At 44.1% G+C, this 16,938-nt stretch overlaps 1 protein-coding gene across 7 annotated transcripts in view; it reads right to left on the reverse strand.

The window, feature by feature from the left end:
* PKLR (pyruvate kinase L/R) overlaps window positions 1–16,938 on the reverse strand; it is a 39,205-nt gene that overhangs the window by 14,605 nt on the left and 7,662 nt on the right. For 3 of the 7 annotated variants that reach the window (XM_069218443.1, XM_069218442.1, XM_069218440.1), the window contains exons 2-6: window positions 11,665–11,847; window positions 9,087–9,178; window positions 5,324–5,455; window positions 3,391–3,577; window positions 1,514–1,784 (exon numbers count right to left, since the gene is read on the reverse strand). In XM_069218443.1, the coding sequence (XP_069074544.1) occupies window positions 1,514–1,784; window positions 3,391–3,577; window positions 5,324–5,455; window positions 9,087–9,178; window positions 11,665–11,847 (865 nt within the window). Of the gene's footprint in view, window positions 1–1,513; window positions 1,785–3,390; window positions 3,578–5,323; window positions 5,456–9,086; window positions 9,179–11,664; window positions 11,848–12,596; window positions 12,619–16,938 lie in introns of those variants that run through there. The other 4 variants (XM_069218444.1, XM_069218441.1, XM_069218446.1 and 1 more) reach the window with 3 other exon arrangements.

Raw genomic sequence — 16,938 nt, forward strand, 5'->3', positions numbered from 1 at the left:
TCGTATAAGTCCCATGCGTCCTGATCCTGGTCACCCTGGCTCATGGTGGTGTGAGCTGGGGAATGTGACGGAGTTTGTGCTGGTGAGACGTGAATTACAAGTGGAGGAGAGGGTGGTGGAGTAACCTTTTTCACCACCTTTGTTTGTGGTGTTTGTTCAGTTTGGAACTCCAGTCTTCTCTTTCTTCTAATAGGGGGAAGGGTGCTTATTTTCCCTGTTCCCTCCTGTATGAAGATACGCTTTTGCGTATGGTCTACATCGGTAGATTGCAGCTCTTCCTCAAACCTATGCTTTCGCATTTGGGAGGTTAGTGAATGCTCCTCTGTAGAAGAGCCTGAAACTGGGTCGGTTGCAGGTTGTTTTGGCACCGAAACCCTGTCTGCATCTTTTTTCGGCTCCGAGCTGACTTTTCTTTTTTTCGGGGCCGAAACCTCTCGGCGTCGATCTTCGTCGGTGCCGCTGTCTCGGCGTCGAGCCGTGTCTACACCGCTATCTCGGTGTCGATGCTTGTCTCCAGCACTTTCTCGGTCCCGAGAAGGCTGCGTACCGGTGTCTCGACCGGAGTCGGACTGTCTCGGCACTGTTTGGGCCTTTTTCGGTGCCGACGGTCGGTCACCGAATTTATGGGTCGAGCCATGGCCTGGTGGCAGTGGCGTCCCCTGGGCCTTGTCAATCTTCTTATGTGTTGTTTTCGACGTCTTACTCACGGTTTGTGGGTCATCGAATTCCTCGGAGTCCGAATCGTGGATCGAGAAGGTACCTTCCTCTTCTTGTTCCTCGAACTCTCGGTGGGCTGTCGGCGCGGACGCCATTTGAAGTCTTCTGGCTCGACGGTCTCTGAGTGTTTTTCGGGACCGGAACGCACGACAGGCCTCGCAGGTGTCTTCACTGTGCTCAGGTGACAGGCACAGGTTACAGACCAAGTGTTGGTCTGTATAGGGGTACTTGTTGTGGCATTTGGGACAGAAACGGAACGGGGTCCGTTCCATCGGCGTTCTTCAGCACGCGGTCGGGCCGACCAGGCCCCGATGGGGGATCGAAAAACTACCCCGAAGGGCACCGGAGCTCTTCGATCTTCGATGCGGTGTTGAATCTAACTACGCCGATCCCGAACGCAACAATACCGACGAAAATCTTCCGAATTTAGCTATCTTTCCGTTCCGAAACTCGGAGCGACAGGAACACGTCCGAACCCGATGGCGGAAAAAAAACAATTGAGGATAGAGTTGACGCCCATGCGCAATGGACACAAAAGGAGGAGTCACTCGGTCCCGTGACTCGAAAGACTTCTTCGAAGAAAAACAACTTGTAACACTCCGGCCCGGCGTATCTACAGCGACAGATGCCATCGAACGAAGTAATTATGCCACATTTGTGTAGTAATATTTAACAGAGCTGCAAGTGAAGAGACAGTACAGGGGAGAGAGAGATGTGCCACACAAGTGAATACGTAACACTAGATTGAGGGGACATTAACCTGGAGATTCAAAGACCAAAACTACAGCCTCCTTACTTTTTCACTCCTTCATGGTTCTCAATCTTGCTAATGATCCTGATGTTCTTGCCCTGCTCTCCGAGCACTTTCCTGATTGACAAGACATCTTGTGCTTTGCGAATGAAGGACGCGAAGACCATATCTACCCCCTGTCCGATGCCAAAATGCAGATCCTGGATGTCCCGTTCAGACAGAGCAGGGAGGTCCACCTCAGCACCGGGCAGGTTCACTCCCTTCCTGCTGCACAGCATCCCCCCATTCTCCACCTCAGTCAGGCAGTAATTGGGACCTAAAAGAAGAGGAATAAGTGTATGGTGAGTTATGAGAAAAAAATCCAACCCAAAATAGCAGCGTCAGTGATGACATACCAATGTGATCTTGGAGCGCTGCACAATGGACCTCAACCGCTAAACAGGATAATTGTACAATGCAACTATTAAGAAACATGCAAACTCCTGGGGGGGAGGGGGGTCAGCTAACAACATCCCACAATAATAGCTTTTATATCTTATTATCTACCTCAATGCTCTGTACAAAGAGGTTAATTTAAATTTTAAGAAACTATGCAACATAGCCTAACAGAAATGGTCAACATATACTAGTGGCTAAAATGAAAGCCCAGTAAGTTGAGAGTTCACTGCCAAAAGATGCCATATTCGAGTTAGAATCATGGCAAGGCTGACAGCCTACCATCTTTGAGAGGCCAGTAAAAGGATAACATTATGTTGAGCATTAGTAACAACTATTATTTTCATTGGTTAGAAAGTGTGACACGAAGAGCTATATAAAAAGTACATCATTATAACAATGCCTTTGCTGTCCTGAGGCATGGAACTTTCTGGTTGTACATTATATGTTTTATTCGCTTGTGAAGGGAAGACATGCGTACTGGAGAGTTGTACCCATAGTCACCAGAAGAATGATTTTCAGAAATGCTGGGCTACCAGGGACTAATATAAAAATGAGGCTATGTGGACGGGTATACTACAACGAGTCCAGAAGAGGGCGAGGGAGGGCTCGTCACAGCAAGTTAAGGTAAACAAGGAGTAGTACATGACAGATTGGTGGAACAAAGGAGAGTGCATTTAAGTTTAAAGCAAACAGTGGCAGACCAAAGTGAGATAAGCAGTGCAAGGAGGGTGTGGGCAAGTAAGGTGGACTTCCAGGGCAAGCTGGGGCATCGGTTAGGGAGATAAGAAGAGGAGGGCAGTGTGCGTTCATGTGGCGAGCAAAGCACCTTCTGATATTGCACCAATGGATGAAAAATGATTAACAATACAGAACCGGGTGTGGTTAAGTATGCCAAGGTGTGGTACGCCAGAGGATCTGTAAATATCCTAATGTAGTTCAGTCCTCCTTTGTTCCTTTTCTTAGCTAATGGGGTACTGCCCTTGCTACTGGTGCTCCCCTTTGATAAAAGAAGCACCCGCCATACAGAAACCTGACGGACAGCAATGAATATTGACTACAAGCGGCAAGGGAGATGGATCACAGGTGGCAATGGTTATCGATCTCTGATGTGACGGAATCTCAATCAAAGGTTGCAATAGATGTCAATCACTCATGGCAAAGGGCACAGATTACGTGTGGTTAGGGCATCGATCACTGGTGGCAAAGGGCACCGATCACTGGTGACGAATTTCAATTGCAGGTGGCAATGAATATCAATCACAGCCATGAATGGAAATTGAATATATGGGGCAATGGCCATCAATTACACGGGGAAATGCGTATTATTCACTGATTTGATGAATATCAATCACGAATGCAAATGAATGATGATCACTCTGAACCACTGTGAAGTTTGTGTTGATCTATGGCAATATCCATGCTTTTCACCCACCATAGATCTGTGACCCAAAAGTGTTCTACTTTGCCCTTCACCCACCACTTACCAATTTCCTTTACCAGCAGTGAGATGAGTCCATCATCCACAAAGATCCGGGCACCGACCGTAACCACCTTACATATGTTCTTGTAGTCCACCCAGATGACCTTGTCATCACACTTGTCTTTAAAGGCTTCATCTGGAGTGACCTTAACAGATGAGCCCTTAACCAGTTCTACCTCGGCATTGTCACCCTGCAAAGTAAAATGAGGACAGTGAGCATTCGGGGGTAACAAAGGAGACAGTGGACCGAAGACGCACTTCCTCAGGTGCCTCCCCATCCTTGGGAAAGAGGAGGAATAGCCTACCAGGAAATAGGAGATATCCTTCGGAAACTAATGCGTATGAAAGGTCATGTTACACGCATGTTGGGCATTATATTTACTAACAAACTTGTGCTTGGATTTAGCATCCTAGAGTGTTAGAAAACAAACAATTGACTAATGTCCTACCCAGCAGGGCAGGATGAAAGGGAAGGTTTTTATCTTACTATACGAGGCTTCAAGCTGCTGCTCACTACTAAAAAGTAACTGGTGAAGAATTGAATAAGTTACTGAATAGTCCCCGATTAAACTGATAAGGAAAAGGTAAAGAGCTGATCTTAGATTCCCTGAATGTGAGAACAATGAGGTTCCCAAAACAATTGCTGAATCTGCATGCGGAGAGGGGAAGGCAAGTGATTTCCTGAATAACCCCAAATGGGCTAGGGAAACACACTTCTACATCAGTATGTAGGACCCTATGGAAATGATTTAAAAATCAAGAGACACAAGTGCAATTAATCAGTACTGTCTGGTAATAAATCACAATTCATTTCATAAACTGACACAATGTATCATCGCCCTCTACCACAGTTCTATGCATCTTTCATAAGAAAGACTGAAACGTATACAACTTAAATCATAATTTCCAGAAAGGTCTGTACATTAAAAACGCATTAATGTTGCACACCATTATGTGCTTTGCATGGAACTGAAAGTCCTTATACATCTATTATAAAAAAAACAATACTATCTATCCTTGGTACATAGAAGCAAGTGATCCACAGTCCATCGTGTCGTCGTCTTGACACTCAAGGTTGTCCCCAATTGGTGAAAATCCCATCAATGTATTCATATTCAAGTACTAAGTGAAACCTTAAACCAAGAGTGGTGACGCGTTTCGGGCACTGAATCGGGCCTCCTCAGGCCCCGTATAGCCATACTAGAATTCCAATCATTCATGTGGCTGCATGAGTCTGGCTGTGTACTCCTGCAATCTTATGTAGCTGTCTACGGTCAAATCTGTGAGACACTCCGTTATACAATGCTTCACTGTTAAGATGGGACAATTTTGTCACCATGACTCAATTTTGAAGGAAACGTACACTGACTTAATTGCAGAGACAGAACTGCTTTCTTAAGTTGTACCCATTAGAGTCCATAGCCTACTACATTGCCTCCTGAGCTAGAGCTCATTCCCAAAGCACTGCAGTGAGCAGGCAGAATATATAGCAAGTAACATTTCAAAGTGCCAGGATCTTTGGGAACCAGATTACCCATAAATGTAGTGTTTCATTTCTAGGATAGTATTGGGTCTTGAGATACAATATATTGCATTAGAGAAAACCTAGTGACAACTTAAAAACCTTTATGAAGCGTAAATGCTGAAAACCGGATCACGTGAAGAGGATAATTTGCTGAATAAACAGAACAAACATACATGAGGGTTGTTCAACATGGCTCCTGAAGGGCCAAGTCCATGACATACTGTAATATTAACCACTGACTTTAAAAATAACTTGCATTTACGTCAATTAAGTGTAAATGTGTCTTATGTTGACATTTTGAGAACCTGGCATAAATTCAGCACATTGAGACCTATGGTAAACTCTTGAAACACAGTAACATCTCACTACGTCACTTGCTTAATTAGCACTAGCGGATGCTGAGATGACTCACCCCAACAACCACCCCTGTGCGGATCTCCGGCCCCTTGGTGTCTAATGCAATGGCAACAGGTCTGTAAAACATTGGGTTCGCAGCAAAGCTTTCCGTAGCTGTTCGTACGTTCTTGATGGATTCTGCATGGTACTAAACAGAGAAAATAGACTTGGTTAGGGACTGTCTTAACTATGCAATCCCTCATTTTGAACCTTTTTAAAGACTAAAATTTTATGCATCTTTGTAAACATGATATGCACAACAAATCAGGTGGCAATGTGCTGTACCAATCAACTCAAGACTAGACAAACGCTTTATAAAACCTCACCATACTTACATTAAATATTATGCATTTTAAACATTCTGTTGTGATCGATATCCCAAATTGGTATCATTTTTTATTTCAACATTTTTACCTCACCTACACTTTATCATCGGGGATATGGACATTTTGCAGATCCATTTATGCAGAAAAGTCAACTTAAATAAGAAATAGCCTAATAAACACAGTTCACACCAGTGGCATAATGTAGTTTTAAATGCAAAGGTTTTGCGCGCACCAACATATCAAGGTTTTGCAAGAATGCAGCATGTGGAATGGATTGCAGCTCCAGGCTCTTACAATTCAGTGGTGATCTTTCACCAGTTGGCTGCCTCATAGATGTGGGCAAAGGTTGAAAGTAGTAATGCTGGCATAAATTGTTGTTTTTTTACATACAGGACAAAATTAAACAAAGGGAAAATAATAAAAGATGTAGTTGAGGGGAAAATTAGTGAGAAAGACTCTCGAAAGCCTGACCAGCCTTTTAAAGCAAAAGTTACTGGGGGCTCTTTTTAATGGCCATCCTTTGCATATCATTTCATCGAGGACACTTGACTCAAAGTGTCACTTCACTTCACTTACTACTAGGCCTGGGCGTAGTTTGCAAAGTTCTGTGTGACCAAAAAACTCTGCAAGCAGTGGAGTGTGTTAGGTCACGCCTTCTGCGCTTATTTTTAGCTCTGGGTGTTTGTCTCACGATAAAAATAAAAAAAACAGCGAACAGCACCGCTGCTTAAGTGGATTTTCTACTTGAGTGGTAACTTCCTCAACGCAAATGGAAGATTACTCAGCATGGGCGGCTGCAAACATCTGTGTTGAGATATCTTGCTTAGAGGTGGCGATTTTCCTCGCTTATGCCAACTTAATGTGAGCGAGCGCGAATGAAGAAAAACTCTGCTACGCTGAGTTTTTTGGAACGCGGAGTGGGAAAAAATACGCGAGCAGTGTGGAGTTCGCCGCCCATCTCTACTTACTACATATGAACACAGTGAAAGTGGAAGACCTACTCAAACAAACCAGTACAAACACAAGGAGAACAACGCAAGTGCAGAATACATCATGTCGGATTAACTACGCTGTCAGCCAGGATAACTGTTACCATGCTTCCTCTAGTTTGCATAGGTAGGTAGTTGGTGTGCCTGGTTTTTCCTCCTCTTCCATCCTACTCTAAAAGATGTTGCCTCCCGAGGCCGCGCTTCCAAAGGAAGCCCGCAACTTTCCTTTTACTTGGATCTGTATTTTAGGCAAAGAAGGATGAAGTGTCCGATGTAACTGTTTCATCCTTTGCACCCAGGGCAACATTCAAATTACGTGAGCATCCTTTTTAGGTCTGGCTTGGCAGCACACGTCAGCAAGACATACGATTACCGGTTTCTTAAAATATACATATAGAGAGGACTTTGGCTACTCTAAGAGGAGCACCACTGTTTCTCGCTTCAAGCTGCTGGTTGTTCGCAGTAATATTATACCTTACAGAAAGTGCTTATGCTAAAATACAAGTACTGTTTTACATCTGAAAAGTATACAGTCAGCACTTTTATGTTTAATTCTTAATCGCCTATAAGCAATCCTTCTTTGATTCTTGATCTCAGAATTGGCAAAGCCAATAGGAAAAGATTTAATGTGATGAAGAGCATTGGTGCCTGCAAAGCATGTAAACAGCATATGTTAATTACTTGTGCTAGCGCACAACCAGAAGTAGTGGTTTTGCCAATCCTGATTACTAACCTGTGTGGAAGGAGAAAAAAAAAATACCACTAGATCCTCCTACAGCCTCCATTCCTGAGAATTTCAGGCCGAGCTCCCACAGGGCTGAGGGCTTGGCTTTTTAACAAGATGACAACCCATCAGGAGACCCGAAACAGCTCCCTGGTGGCAAACTCCTCTCTTGGATGTTCTCCATTTTCTTTACAATGAGCAGCTTTTCTCCTTCAGTTACCAGCAAGTTCTTTCCCCACCCCAAACTATTATGTCACTTGTATTGTCTCATGCACATTTTTTTTTATTAGTTTCGTTTTCCCAGCAATCCTCTCCATGCTTTTTCCTCCAATGGCCAGGACAAGTGCAGTTCCTTTCATTGCACATCTCACAGGCACCTTCTTAATGTAACTGACCACCAGCTTACGGCTACTGTCATGTTCCATTGACTCTATCCTTAAACATTTCAGTGGAATCTACGTATTTTGCCAAAATGTTATCTTAAATGTATCCCGAACTGTAAAAGTTGATGCAAGACAAAGTTTGGTCTCAGGGCCCACTCGGGACCAGTGGCATAGCTAAGGGTCATAGGACCTGGTGCAATCAAGCAAAATGGCCCCTTTGTGCTGTTTTGGTATTCAACTACATCTGCAGTCGGGGTTGACTTGGACGCTAAAACGTTTTGGACTCGGCGACACTGCTCTTCCTGCACCACTGACAGCTTCGCTCCTGCCCCGGACTTGCACAACAGCTCACAGTTTGCGGCTGAGACACTCTTGCAGTGTCCGATATAGTACGGTACAGGCAGCTAGTTTTACTCTCACTGCTGAAGTTGCATGCAATGCCCCTTTGAGGCGGCCAGTGACCAGAATCTGCAGGCACAAACCGAAGTTCCACTCCATCAAACAATTTTTTTCGCAATATAATATCCTAGCATACATTCATCGTTTTATTTTCCCAGTGTGTAATTTGTCACTTTTTTCAACTCTACCAGAGGCCATGTTTCTCCAGCTTTGCTATTTGTGCACAATATTGTAAGGGGGAAGAACATGGCCTCTGGTAGAGTTGAAAAAATTCATGCCAGAGAGTGTTATGGGGGCACAATGAAGGCAAGTGGGTGCTAGATGAGCCATGGCAAAGGATTGAGGTTGGTCTAATTGTATCTGGAGCAGAGCTCTCAAAGGGTGAGACAGACACCCCAGTCTAACAATGGGTTAGAATGCTACCCCAAGCAATTACCAGTAGTTACTTATTGCAACTGTTGCCCCCACACCTTTTGGTGCGTTCAGTTTGGCAAATGCCATATATTCCAGGTCTGATTTGTTTACTGTAGTAGGGCTGTTCTCATCCTCTACAACTACCGGGATTCAAAACATGGTCTAAGCAGATCTATCCCATGTGAAGTTGAGATATCTATTATTCATTCTATCAGAGGGTTTTGCAATTTCTTCTTTGTTTTTTGTTCCTCACATGGCGCAAAGGCAATTTCTCTGTGCTCTTCTGCAAATACATACTGCTCAATCTCCCTAGTACTAATTCCTGTTTTACACATGTCGTTCACTCTCTCGACTTTAAGCAGCTGGCCACGATTTACTGTGAAGCCAATGTTGTTTGTTTATGAGTCAGCTGTAAACGTAAGGCCCGTTATTATTTTTTTTATATATTTAGTTAGTACCCCACAGTTCAAAGGAGGTTTTGTTGACTGTGTTGAATTAATCCAGCAAGTACACGCGTGTTTGCCTGTATGTGCTGCAGTCTTACCTCGTGGGAACCATGGGAGAAATTGAGGCGTGCAATATTCATTCCGGCCTTTATCATCTCACAGAGCATCTCAACAGAACGTGATGCAGGACCTGCGAACAAAGAGAGAGGCATTTAACATTCCCCATTGCTTTTTGCATATTTCTTCTTGGGACCACAAGGTACAGGAGGAGGGCTCAGAGAACAGGACTTGGCTACAGATTATTGCAGAGAAGTATGCATTGCACTTCAGGTATCGAATCGTGGCATGGGTTGTAGTAGATCACATATGGACTAGGACTCTGAGGCACATGTTCACACCGGGCACAACGTGAAAAAGAAACCATCACAAATAGGACAATATGCTACCCAACCCCACATAAGGAGCTGAAAGACCACAGGACAGCGTCCAACCATGAACACTCCATTCCAGGATGCTTAAACTTCTACCCCTACCTCTAGGAACATCAAGTCTCAAATACCACTTTATCCTACTGACAAAAAATCTTTCATATCCCTCTTCCCAGGGGGCAGATGATCTTATAAAAGGGAGGCTGAACCACCTGCGGCAGTAAGCATTATACTAAAACACCGACGTATTATAGTACACGTGAGCTGATGCTGCAAACGGTGGATAAGAACAGTAATAATGGAAGGCAAGAAAATGAACACAAATTTGACATAAGAGGGCATGGCAAAACAATGTGGCTCCAAACCCATTCTCAACTTCACGGCCATACCGTTTGTAACCCAACAACTGTGTGGGCTTCATCGATGTGGTTAATACGGACAGCCTCACCACATATTAGGCTGTAGTCATAAAAGGAGTCTCACTCAAAACCTACCACTGCATAGCAGATTGTACTTTGTGGCACTTCCCATCACAGGGAAGCCGTTCGGGGCTTTTACTTCGAAAGTAGTTTTTTCTGTACTTTACATCAGTGTTTTATTTTTTAGGCATTTTCAATTGTTAGAAGTCATTATGTGTGTAGACGTTTAAAATATATATGTTTAAATATGTTTATATTCAAGTATGTATACACATACAAGTAGGCAGAAAAATGCACATATATAGAATGATAAGGAAAGCTGAATTTAAAATGATTTTTAACATTAATATGTTTGATAATTTATTTTGTAATTAAACAGATAAAATTACAGAAATACTTTCAGTTTAAAATAGTATATTTACACTTAATGTAAGGTATTTAGTAAATTATACTGTAGGTTATTAAAACCTGTAATATTTAAGTATCAATTCATCGTGACTTTTAAAAAAATATGTATTTATAAAAAATATAGGATTAAAAAACTAAATGCATTTAAAATTTTAAATGCAATGTTTTGTTTTTGTGTGTAAGGGGAATTTACGGTTCAACAGTTAGACAGAAAAGGGTTTTTAGTGTTTAGAAATGTGTAGTGTATATGGATATTAAAGTGGTTTTGAGGTTGAAGACAGCACAGGGTAGTGTGGGTGTAAAGGGTTCATGGATGAGAAGGGCACAGGGGTGGCCAGGAGTTTGTGGGGTTACGGAATGACAACTTACTAGGAAAGCAAGCAGTATTTAGGGCTCAGGGGTGTGTTGTTTAAAAGAGTAGTAAAGGGTGTTTATGGTTCAAGGGTATGTAGTGTAGAGGATGTACATATTGTAGACTGCTATGATTTTTTTTACGGTTCATAGATAGGATTTTCATTACTCAAATATAATTAAATGAATACAGCATAATCTATTAAAATGGAATGATTAATATTAGTTTTATTCATTGTAAATGAAATTAAAAATGATTTTGATTATAAAAATAATTAAATCTATGTGTATTTCTACATACATATGTAAAAGAAAAAAAAAAAAAAAAAAGACAGATAGATAGACATATATATATATACACACACACACATACACACACACACACCGGTGTAAATATTTATACATGTGCGTGAGGTAAAGACCTGTGGTGTAAAGGCTCATATGATGTAATTACTTCACTCCCTGCGAGGTAAAGTACAGTGAAGGGAAGATTTACTACCAACCCACCCTCAGAAAGGAATTGTTATGTGGAAAAACTCCGATTGCACTCATGTTCTCAGTGTTACTAAGAGCCGAGGAGATTTCCCCCAACAAGGCCGCTAGGCTACAATTAGCAAATAATTACCAACAACTCCCAAAGGATTACCCAAGCTCCGTTTCCAGTGATCAGTGGAGTCCAGTTATACCCGAGGCAGCAGGCGCACTGCCAGCCGCAAGGCAAGCACAACTTTGTAAAGCGCACAAGTACTTATTTCTATATCAACCTGTGGCCTGGGGAGGCTCACGACTGGCACGCAATGCCAAAATAAAAGACAACGCTGCCTACTTCCCCTACAACAACAGGAACTGAAGAAAAACACACAATATCTGTGAATTATTTGTACTGTTTCCCGTTTTAAAGTTTGACATGTGTACATTGTGAAACTAATAAAATACGCACACAAAAAGCTTGCATAAAATGCACCAGTTCCACGTTAGTGGAGGGGAAGGTGGCATTGCTGCTAGAATAAAGCCATGACCATTTGATGCCCGGGGCAAAGGGTATTGAAACAAAGCGCCGGGGGCTGTACCGATGGTGCAGATGATGCTGGTGTTCCGGGCCGTGGTTGGCTCCGAGTCGATGTCCAGGAGGCACAGGTGCTCCAGGAAGGTGTCCGCCATCGACGCATTCAGCTGCTGCTTCTGGAAGAAGGCCGTGCCGAGGTCATGGGTCAGCTGCGCCATGATGTCAGAGAAGCGCCTGTTGACCGCTGCTGCGAAAGGGAAGAAATAAGAGCCGCTTGAACGAAACAGGCATAGAAAGTGAGAAAATTAGAAGAAAAAAAAAACATGTCTCCCAGACCCACACACCCCAGGCCCCCGGAACGAGGTCCGCCATACAAGCCTCTTCCAAAGGGTGAGTCCAGGACATCTCGGGAGCTGCCTGGCAGACTCCCTTTCAGAACATGGGCATCTGCCAGAAATCACAGCTACCACGAGCCAACTAGGGTTCTCTGAACCCCCATCTCCAGGGGCCACCTTCAACGTGTGAAGCAGGTGCAGTGGCACCGGGGCCCACTGAGCCCTGGTTACTGCTGTATTTCACAGTTCAAACAGTGGCCTGGGGGAAGGGGGTGCACTTCCTTCTTCGTATTAGGGTACGAGATACACTCGCTACGTCACTGCCCATCTCCTCAGGGACTCTCAGGTAACCACGGCTCACACCACCAAGTGAGACTGCTACCCCACCCCACCCCCCGCCCCACTGAAAGACATTCTCATTTCCCTTGGGTAGGTATGCATTTCTTGATTCACCTGTCCCGCCCCAGGTACACCCGTCCCTCTCGGTTACTGTAATTACTGAAAGAAACCATATCTCCTATTTGGGGAAAAGGAGGCGAGGTCTCTGCCTCGGAGCCCGGGTGCAGGCCGAAGAACGAGGTGTATTCGCCCGGACAGCGTTCGGAGCTATTGAGAAGTATCCAGCAATGCCAGCTACCAGGACACCTTATCCCCCACCTACCTTCCATGACGTTTATCTTAGGGGGCCGGGAGCCGACAGAAGACCCTTCCACACCGGCCGAGGCGCCCCCCTGACTGTCTCCCCACCGGAGGCTAGCGGCTCGAGGCCAGCCCACGTGCACACGGCCTGGCCTGGTTAATGTGTGACCAGGCCCCGCCTGACCCCAGCCGGCGCGCGCCACCGGTCGGTGCACCCCGCAGCTGCCGGGACCGCTCTGGATGAAACATATCCCACATACATCAGTGATAAACACCCTTTTTACCTCTCAAACCACGGAATGGCAATCCCATCACTGGCACATGCCCAACATCCTAAAAAAGCGCGAATCGTTCCACAAAAACATATACAAATCAAGTCGACTTGTACTAGAAGATGCACGCAGGCTCCCTTGCCATCCTACCTTTGTTCGACAGAGGACAGGGCTACAACAACAGAAAGGAGGCTTCAACAGAACCGGCTTCCTGTTCCAGATGGAACGCAGGTCCCAAGTACACGTCATCAGGTCCGGCTTTGTTAGTCCAATGCATAACGTAATATGCAGGCCCAAGCGTATGTTTTCCAATGTTGCAACCTTAAAGCCAGACCCGTTGACGTTGCCAATGCTTGTTTGGTAGGCAGATGCAGATACAGCCTGGGCGCACATCTGCCTCACCCATTGAAGGGCCCGATGTGGATGCTGGTCCTAAAGAACATGGCAGGAAGAAGTGCTGGACCTTGGAGAGTTATTGTGGGCCAAACAGCTACTCTCAGGCCACAGCCACCATCGAGCTTGCCACACACAGCAAATTAAAAGCATAATGTGCCCTCACACCCGCCATGCTAGACATATCAACGCTCAGGCGTTTGCTATTGAGAGATAGTGGAAAACTATGGAAATTATTTAACGTGTGAGCCCTTTTTAGGTCTTTTAATGATTTCAACCCACTGCAAAATACAGCATGCTTCAGTGGACTATCCCACTTCAGCCAATGCCCCCCCTTCAATGGAAGTGATGAGATTTCTTTGCTAGTACACGTCCACTCAATAGGTAATCAACTTCAGTGCCACAGAACCAGGGACTGTGGGTCAATATCGTTTTCATTTCATGTTTTTTTTAAATATATATTCGCGCAGTGGGTCATTCATTTTTTAAACTTATTTTTGCTTTTAACACAAATATTTACAATACTTTAATACTGTTTTATTTTTACTTTTCATTACTTTTAAACTTTTAACACCTACTGCCTATGGTTGTGAAAAAAAATAAAATATTGCATCCTTCGTTAAGGCCAACCTAATAACTCTGCCACTGCATTTTCTGCTGCTGCCTTCGATCAAGGGTTGCCCGACTAGTGGCAAAAGTACCAAAGACTTAGTCAGGCCTAGTGGATGTGACCAGGACTTGAAACCAAAAAAATCACCCATAGCAAAAAAATATCCGAACCAGCTGCACATTACAGGAAGTACCTACCAAATTGAGGCCACTGTTGCCCCTCAATGGGGGTATAAAGCGCTATATACACGCTACAACAAAATCTTTTTTTTTCCTGCACTACAACAGCCGTCCACGACGGTAAAACTTAAGATCTCTTTGACCCTCACAGACAACTCTACTTTTCCAACAAGTCACACTATAAACATGCCCTCTCCCAACCACAGGCTTGGTACCAGATGACTGGAATTTGTCTCGATACTGCAAGCATCGGTAATTCCAAGAAAGGGCTCCCCAGAGGTGGGAATTTCACAGGATTACAAATCAATAGGGAATAACATGCAGGAATCTGCGCACACGGGTTCCTGCAGGTTTTATACTATTGGTGAACATAGTTTTAACGGGGCCTTTTGCCTGCTTTTAGCATGTGAAGTGTCAGCGTGAAACTGCGTTGTCGTGGCTCTTGTGCTACCCATCAGCGCACCTGTAATATGGCTGAAAGGGGCTGCACAGTGCTTTGTGGGCGCTTTAGAAGCATTCACGTTCAATACAAATAGTCCGTTAAACATGGAGGCCCGTTGTGCAAGGTAGTATTCAACATTTTCAATAACAAAAAAGATGCAGAAGGTCAAAGGGCATATTGCCAGTCCCAGAATTCATTGTGATGAAGTTAAAATTTCCAGAGTTGTGTCGAAAGTCACTTTGCAGATGGTGTAGTTGAAGAAAGGGGAACTGACAGGCGGCGTTGGTGCGATTCGTTATTGCAACATTTTTGGAAAAGTCACTCTGCTGTTGCCCACAATGTCAACCTAATCGAAAGGGGCAGATCCCCCAGGGAAGACAACAGCTAACAAAGCAAAATGGCAACAGTAAAAATCACTGGGCCAAAAATAAATAAATAAAATAAAAACAATTCCATAACACTAACCGAGTCCAAGAGTGCCGGGTCACAAAAAAAAGCTAGTATACATAGAGGGTCACGCACAGAGTACTGCAACTAAAATATTCAGCTGTAAAACCTAATTAGTTGACGATCAGGAGAAAAGCCTTGGAAAAGTTGCATGTTGCTACTAATAGAAATAATACCAGGCTTTTTTGGGTAGTGGTAAATGCCCTTATTTTTCTGACACTCATAACACTACCTTTGATGTGGTTATTCCCCGAAGAATTTGGGTAGAACAATTCTCAAAGCTTTATGGAAGTAGTCTAGGTGAGGTCAGTCTTTAAGGCTCTTAGGCTCAACAGCATATCCAGGCAGGCACCAAGCTACCAAGCCCCTCACTAGATGAGGTATTTTCTGCCCTGGAGAGGAGCACAAGAAATAAGGCCCCAGGACTGGATGGGGTGCCTGTTGACATATTTCTTGATAACCCTGCTCTTTGTGCGCCAATTCTCACTAATGTAATAAGCTCAGCGGCTGCATATGGCCTCCCTAAGTCGTGGTTGTGTGCAATTACTGTGACTTTATTTAAAAAAAAGTTATAGGACGGTAACAACACAGATCCATCCTATTTCGCTCAGTGATTTTACTAGCAAAAGTTTGGGTACTTTTGCTGAATAGGCTTGAATCATGGGTGATGGCGCAGAGATGCTTCTCTGAAGTTCAGTATGGCTCTAGGAAAGGCCTGGGTACAGTGAGCAGTGTCTTAATCTCCATCTTATCATTAGCACATATACTTTGGTCAAGAAAGGTCGATTATATCTTGGTTTTATGGACTTAACCTCTGCATTTGATTGGGTAAACAGGGACAAGCTTTGGAGTAAGATTCTAGCAATGGACACTGACAAATCATTGGTTCTTTACCTTGCAAAGCTACATGAGGATATCATGGGTCATGTCAGATACTGGGTGGAAGAGGAATGTTCAGAACCTATTAAGATGTCACGCGGTGTGAGGCAAGGGTGTGTGCTTGCTCTGTTTTTATTCTACCTCTGCATTAATGATCTAGACAAGTGTCTGAAAGAGGCATAATGACTCACCAAGGGTGGGTGCCAAGAAAATTAGCGCTCTTCTTTACACTTACGACTGTATATTGATGTCTAGGACAGTGCGTTGGGCTCCAAAAGCTCTTTAACAAATGTGTTTCTTTTACGGGTAATTTGGGCCAGAAGACAAACTGGGCTAAGTTCTATGTAATGGTTATGGGTGATGTTCGAAGGGACCTGAAATCATACCATTTCCAGGGAGAGAAACTATCAGTGGGTAGAACATTTACATATCTAGACCTCTCTTTCAATAGTAAGAGCAACTGGTCTCATCTTCTTGATGCTTATGATTTGTTCAAACTAGGGAGGCTCTTTTTAAGTTTCCCAAAAAGCTGGGGTACCCTTGGACACTAAGCTGGCCATTTATGAGGCACAGTGCCGCTCAACAGTCATCTATGGGGCGGGTGTGTAGAGTTTCAGGGATTCCTCTAAGTCAGTAGTTCCCAACCTGTGGTCCGGGGACCCCTGTGGGGGTCTGCGAAGCCTCCTCCGGGATCCGCGACTCCTTAGAAAATTAAATAATATTAGCAGATTAAGTCCCCAGCTTTCAGTAATGACTCAGTGGGGAGTCCCCAGATTACCATTATGATTCAGTGGGGGTCCCCGGATTCCAAAAATGATTCAGTGGGGGTCCCTGGGTTCCAGTAATGATAACGTTTGGGTCCACAGAAGTCAAAAGGTTGAGAACCACTGCTCTAAGTTATAAGTGAAAGAGAATGTCTTTTTGAGGAGTCACCTTTCAGTCCCCAAAAGCTTGCCAGGTTATGTGTCAGGCAGAGCCAAGTATCTGCCCTCTGAAAGATCATATTGGGCTGGCCCCGGTAATGCTGTGGCAGTCAGTTTGGAGTAAACACAAGACCTCTCTTAACCGGGAGATAGTGCAAGACTACCTACTTTCAGAGCTAGTTCAAAGGATCCCATGGATTGGTTACAAAGTTAGAACTT

This window comes from Pleurodeles waltl, chromosome 12 (genome assembly GCF_031143425.1).
Source record: "Pleurodeles waltl isolate 20211129_DDA chromosome 12, aPleWal1.hap1.20221129, whole genome shotgun sequence".
Taxonomy (NCBI): Eukaryota; Metazoa; Chordata; class Amphibia; order Caudata; family Salamandridae; genus Pleurodeles; species Pleurodeles waltl.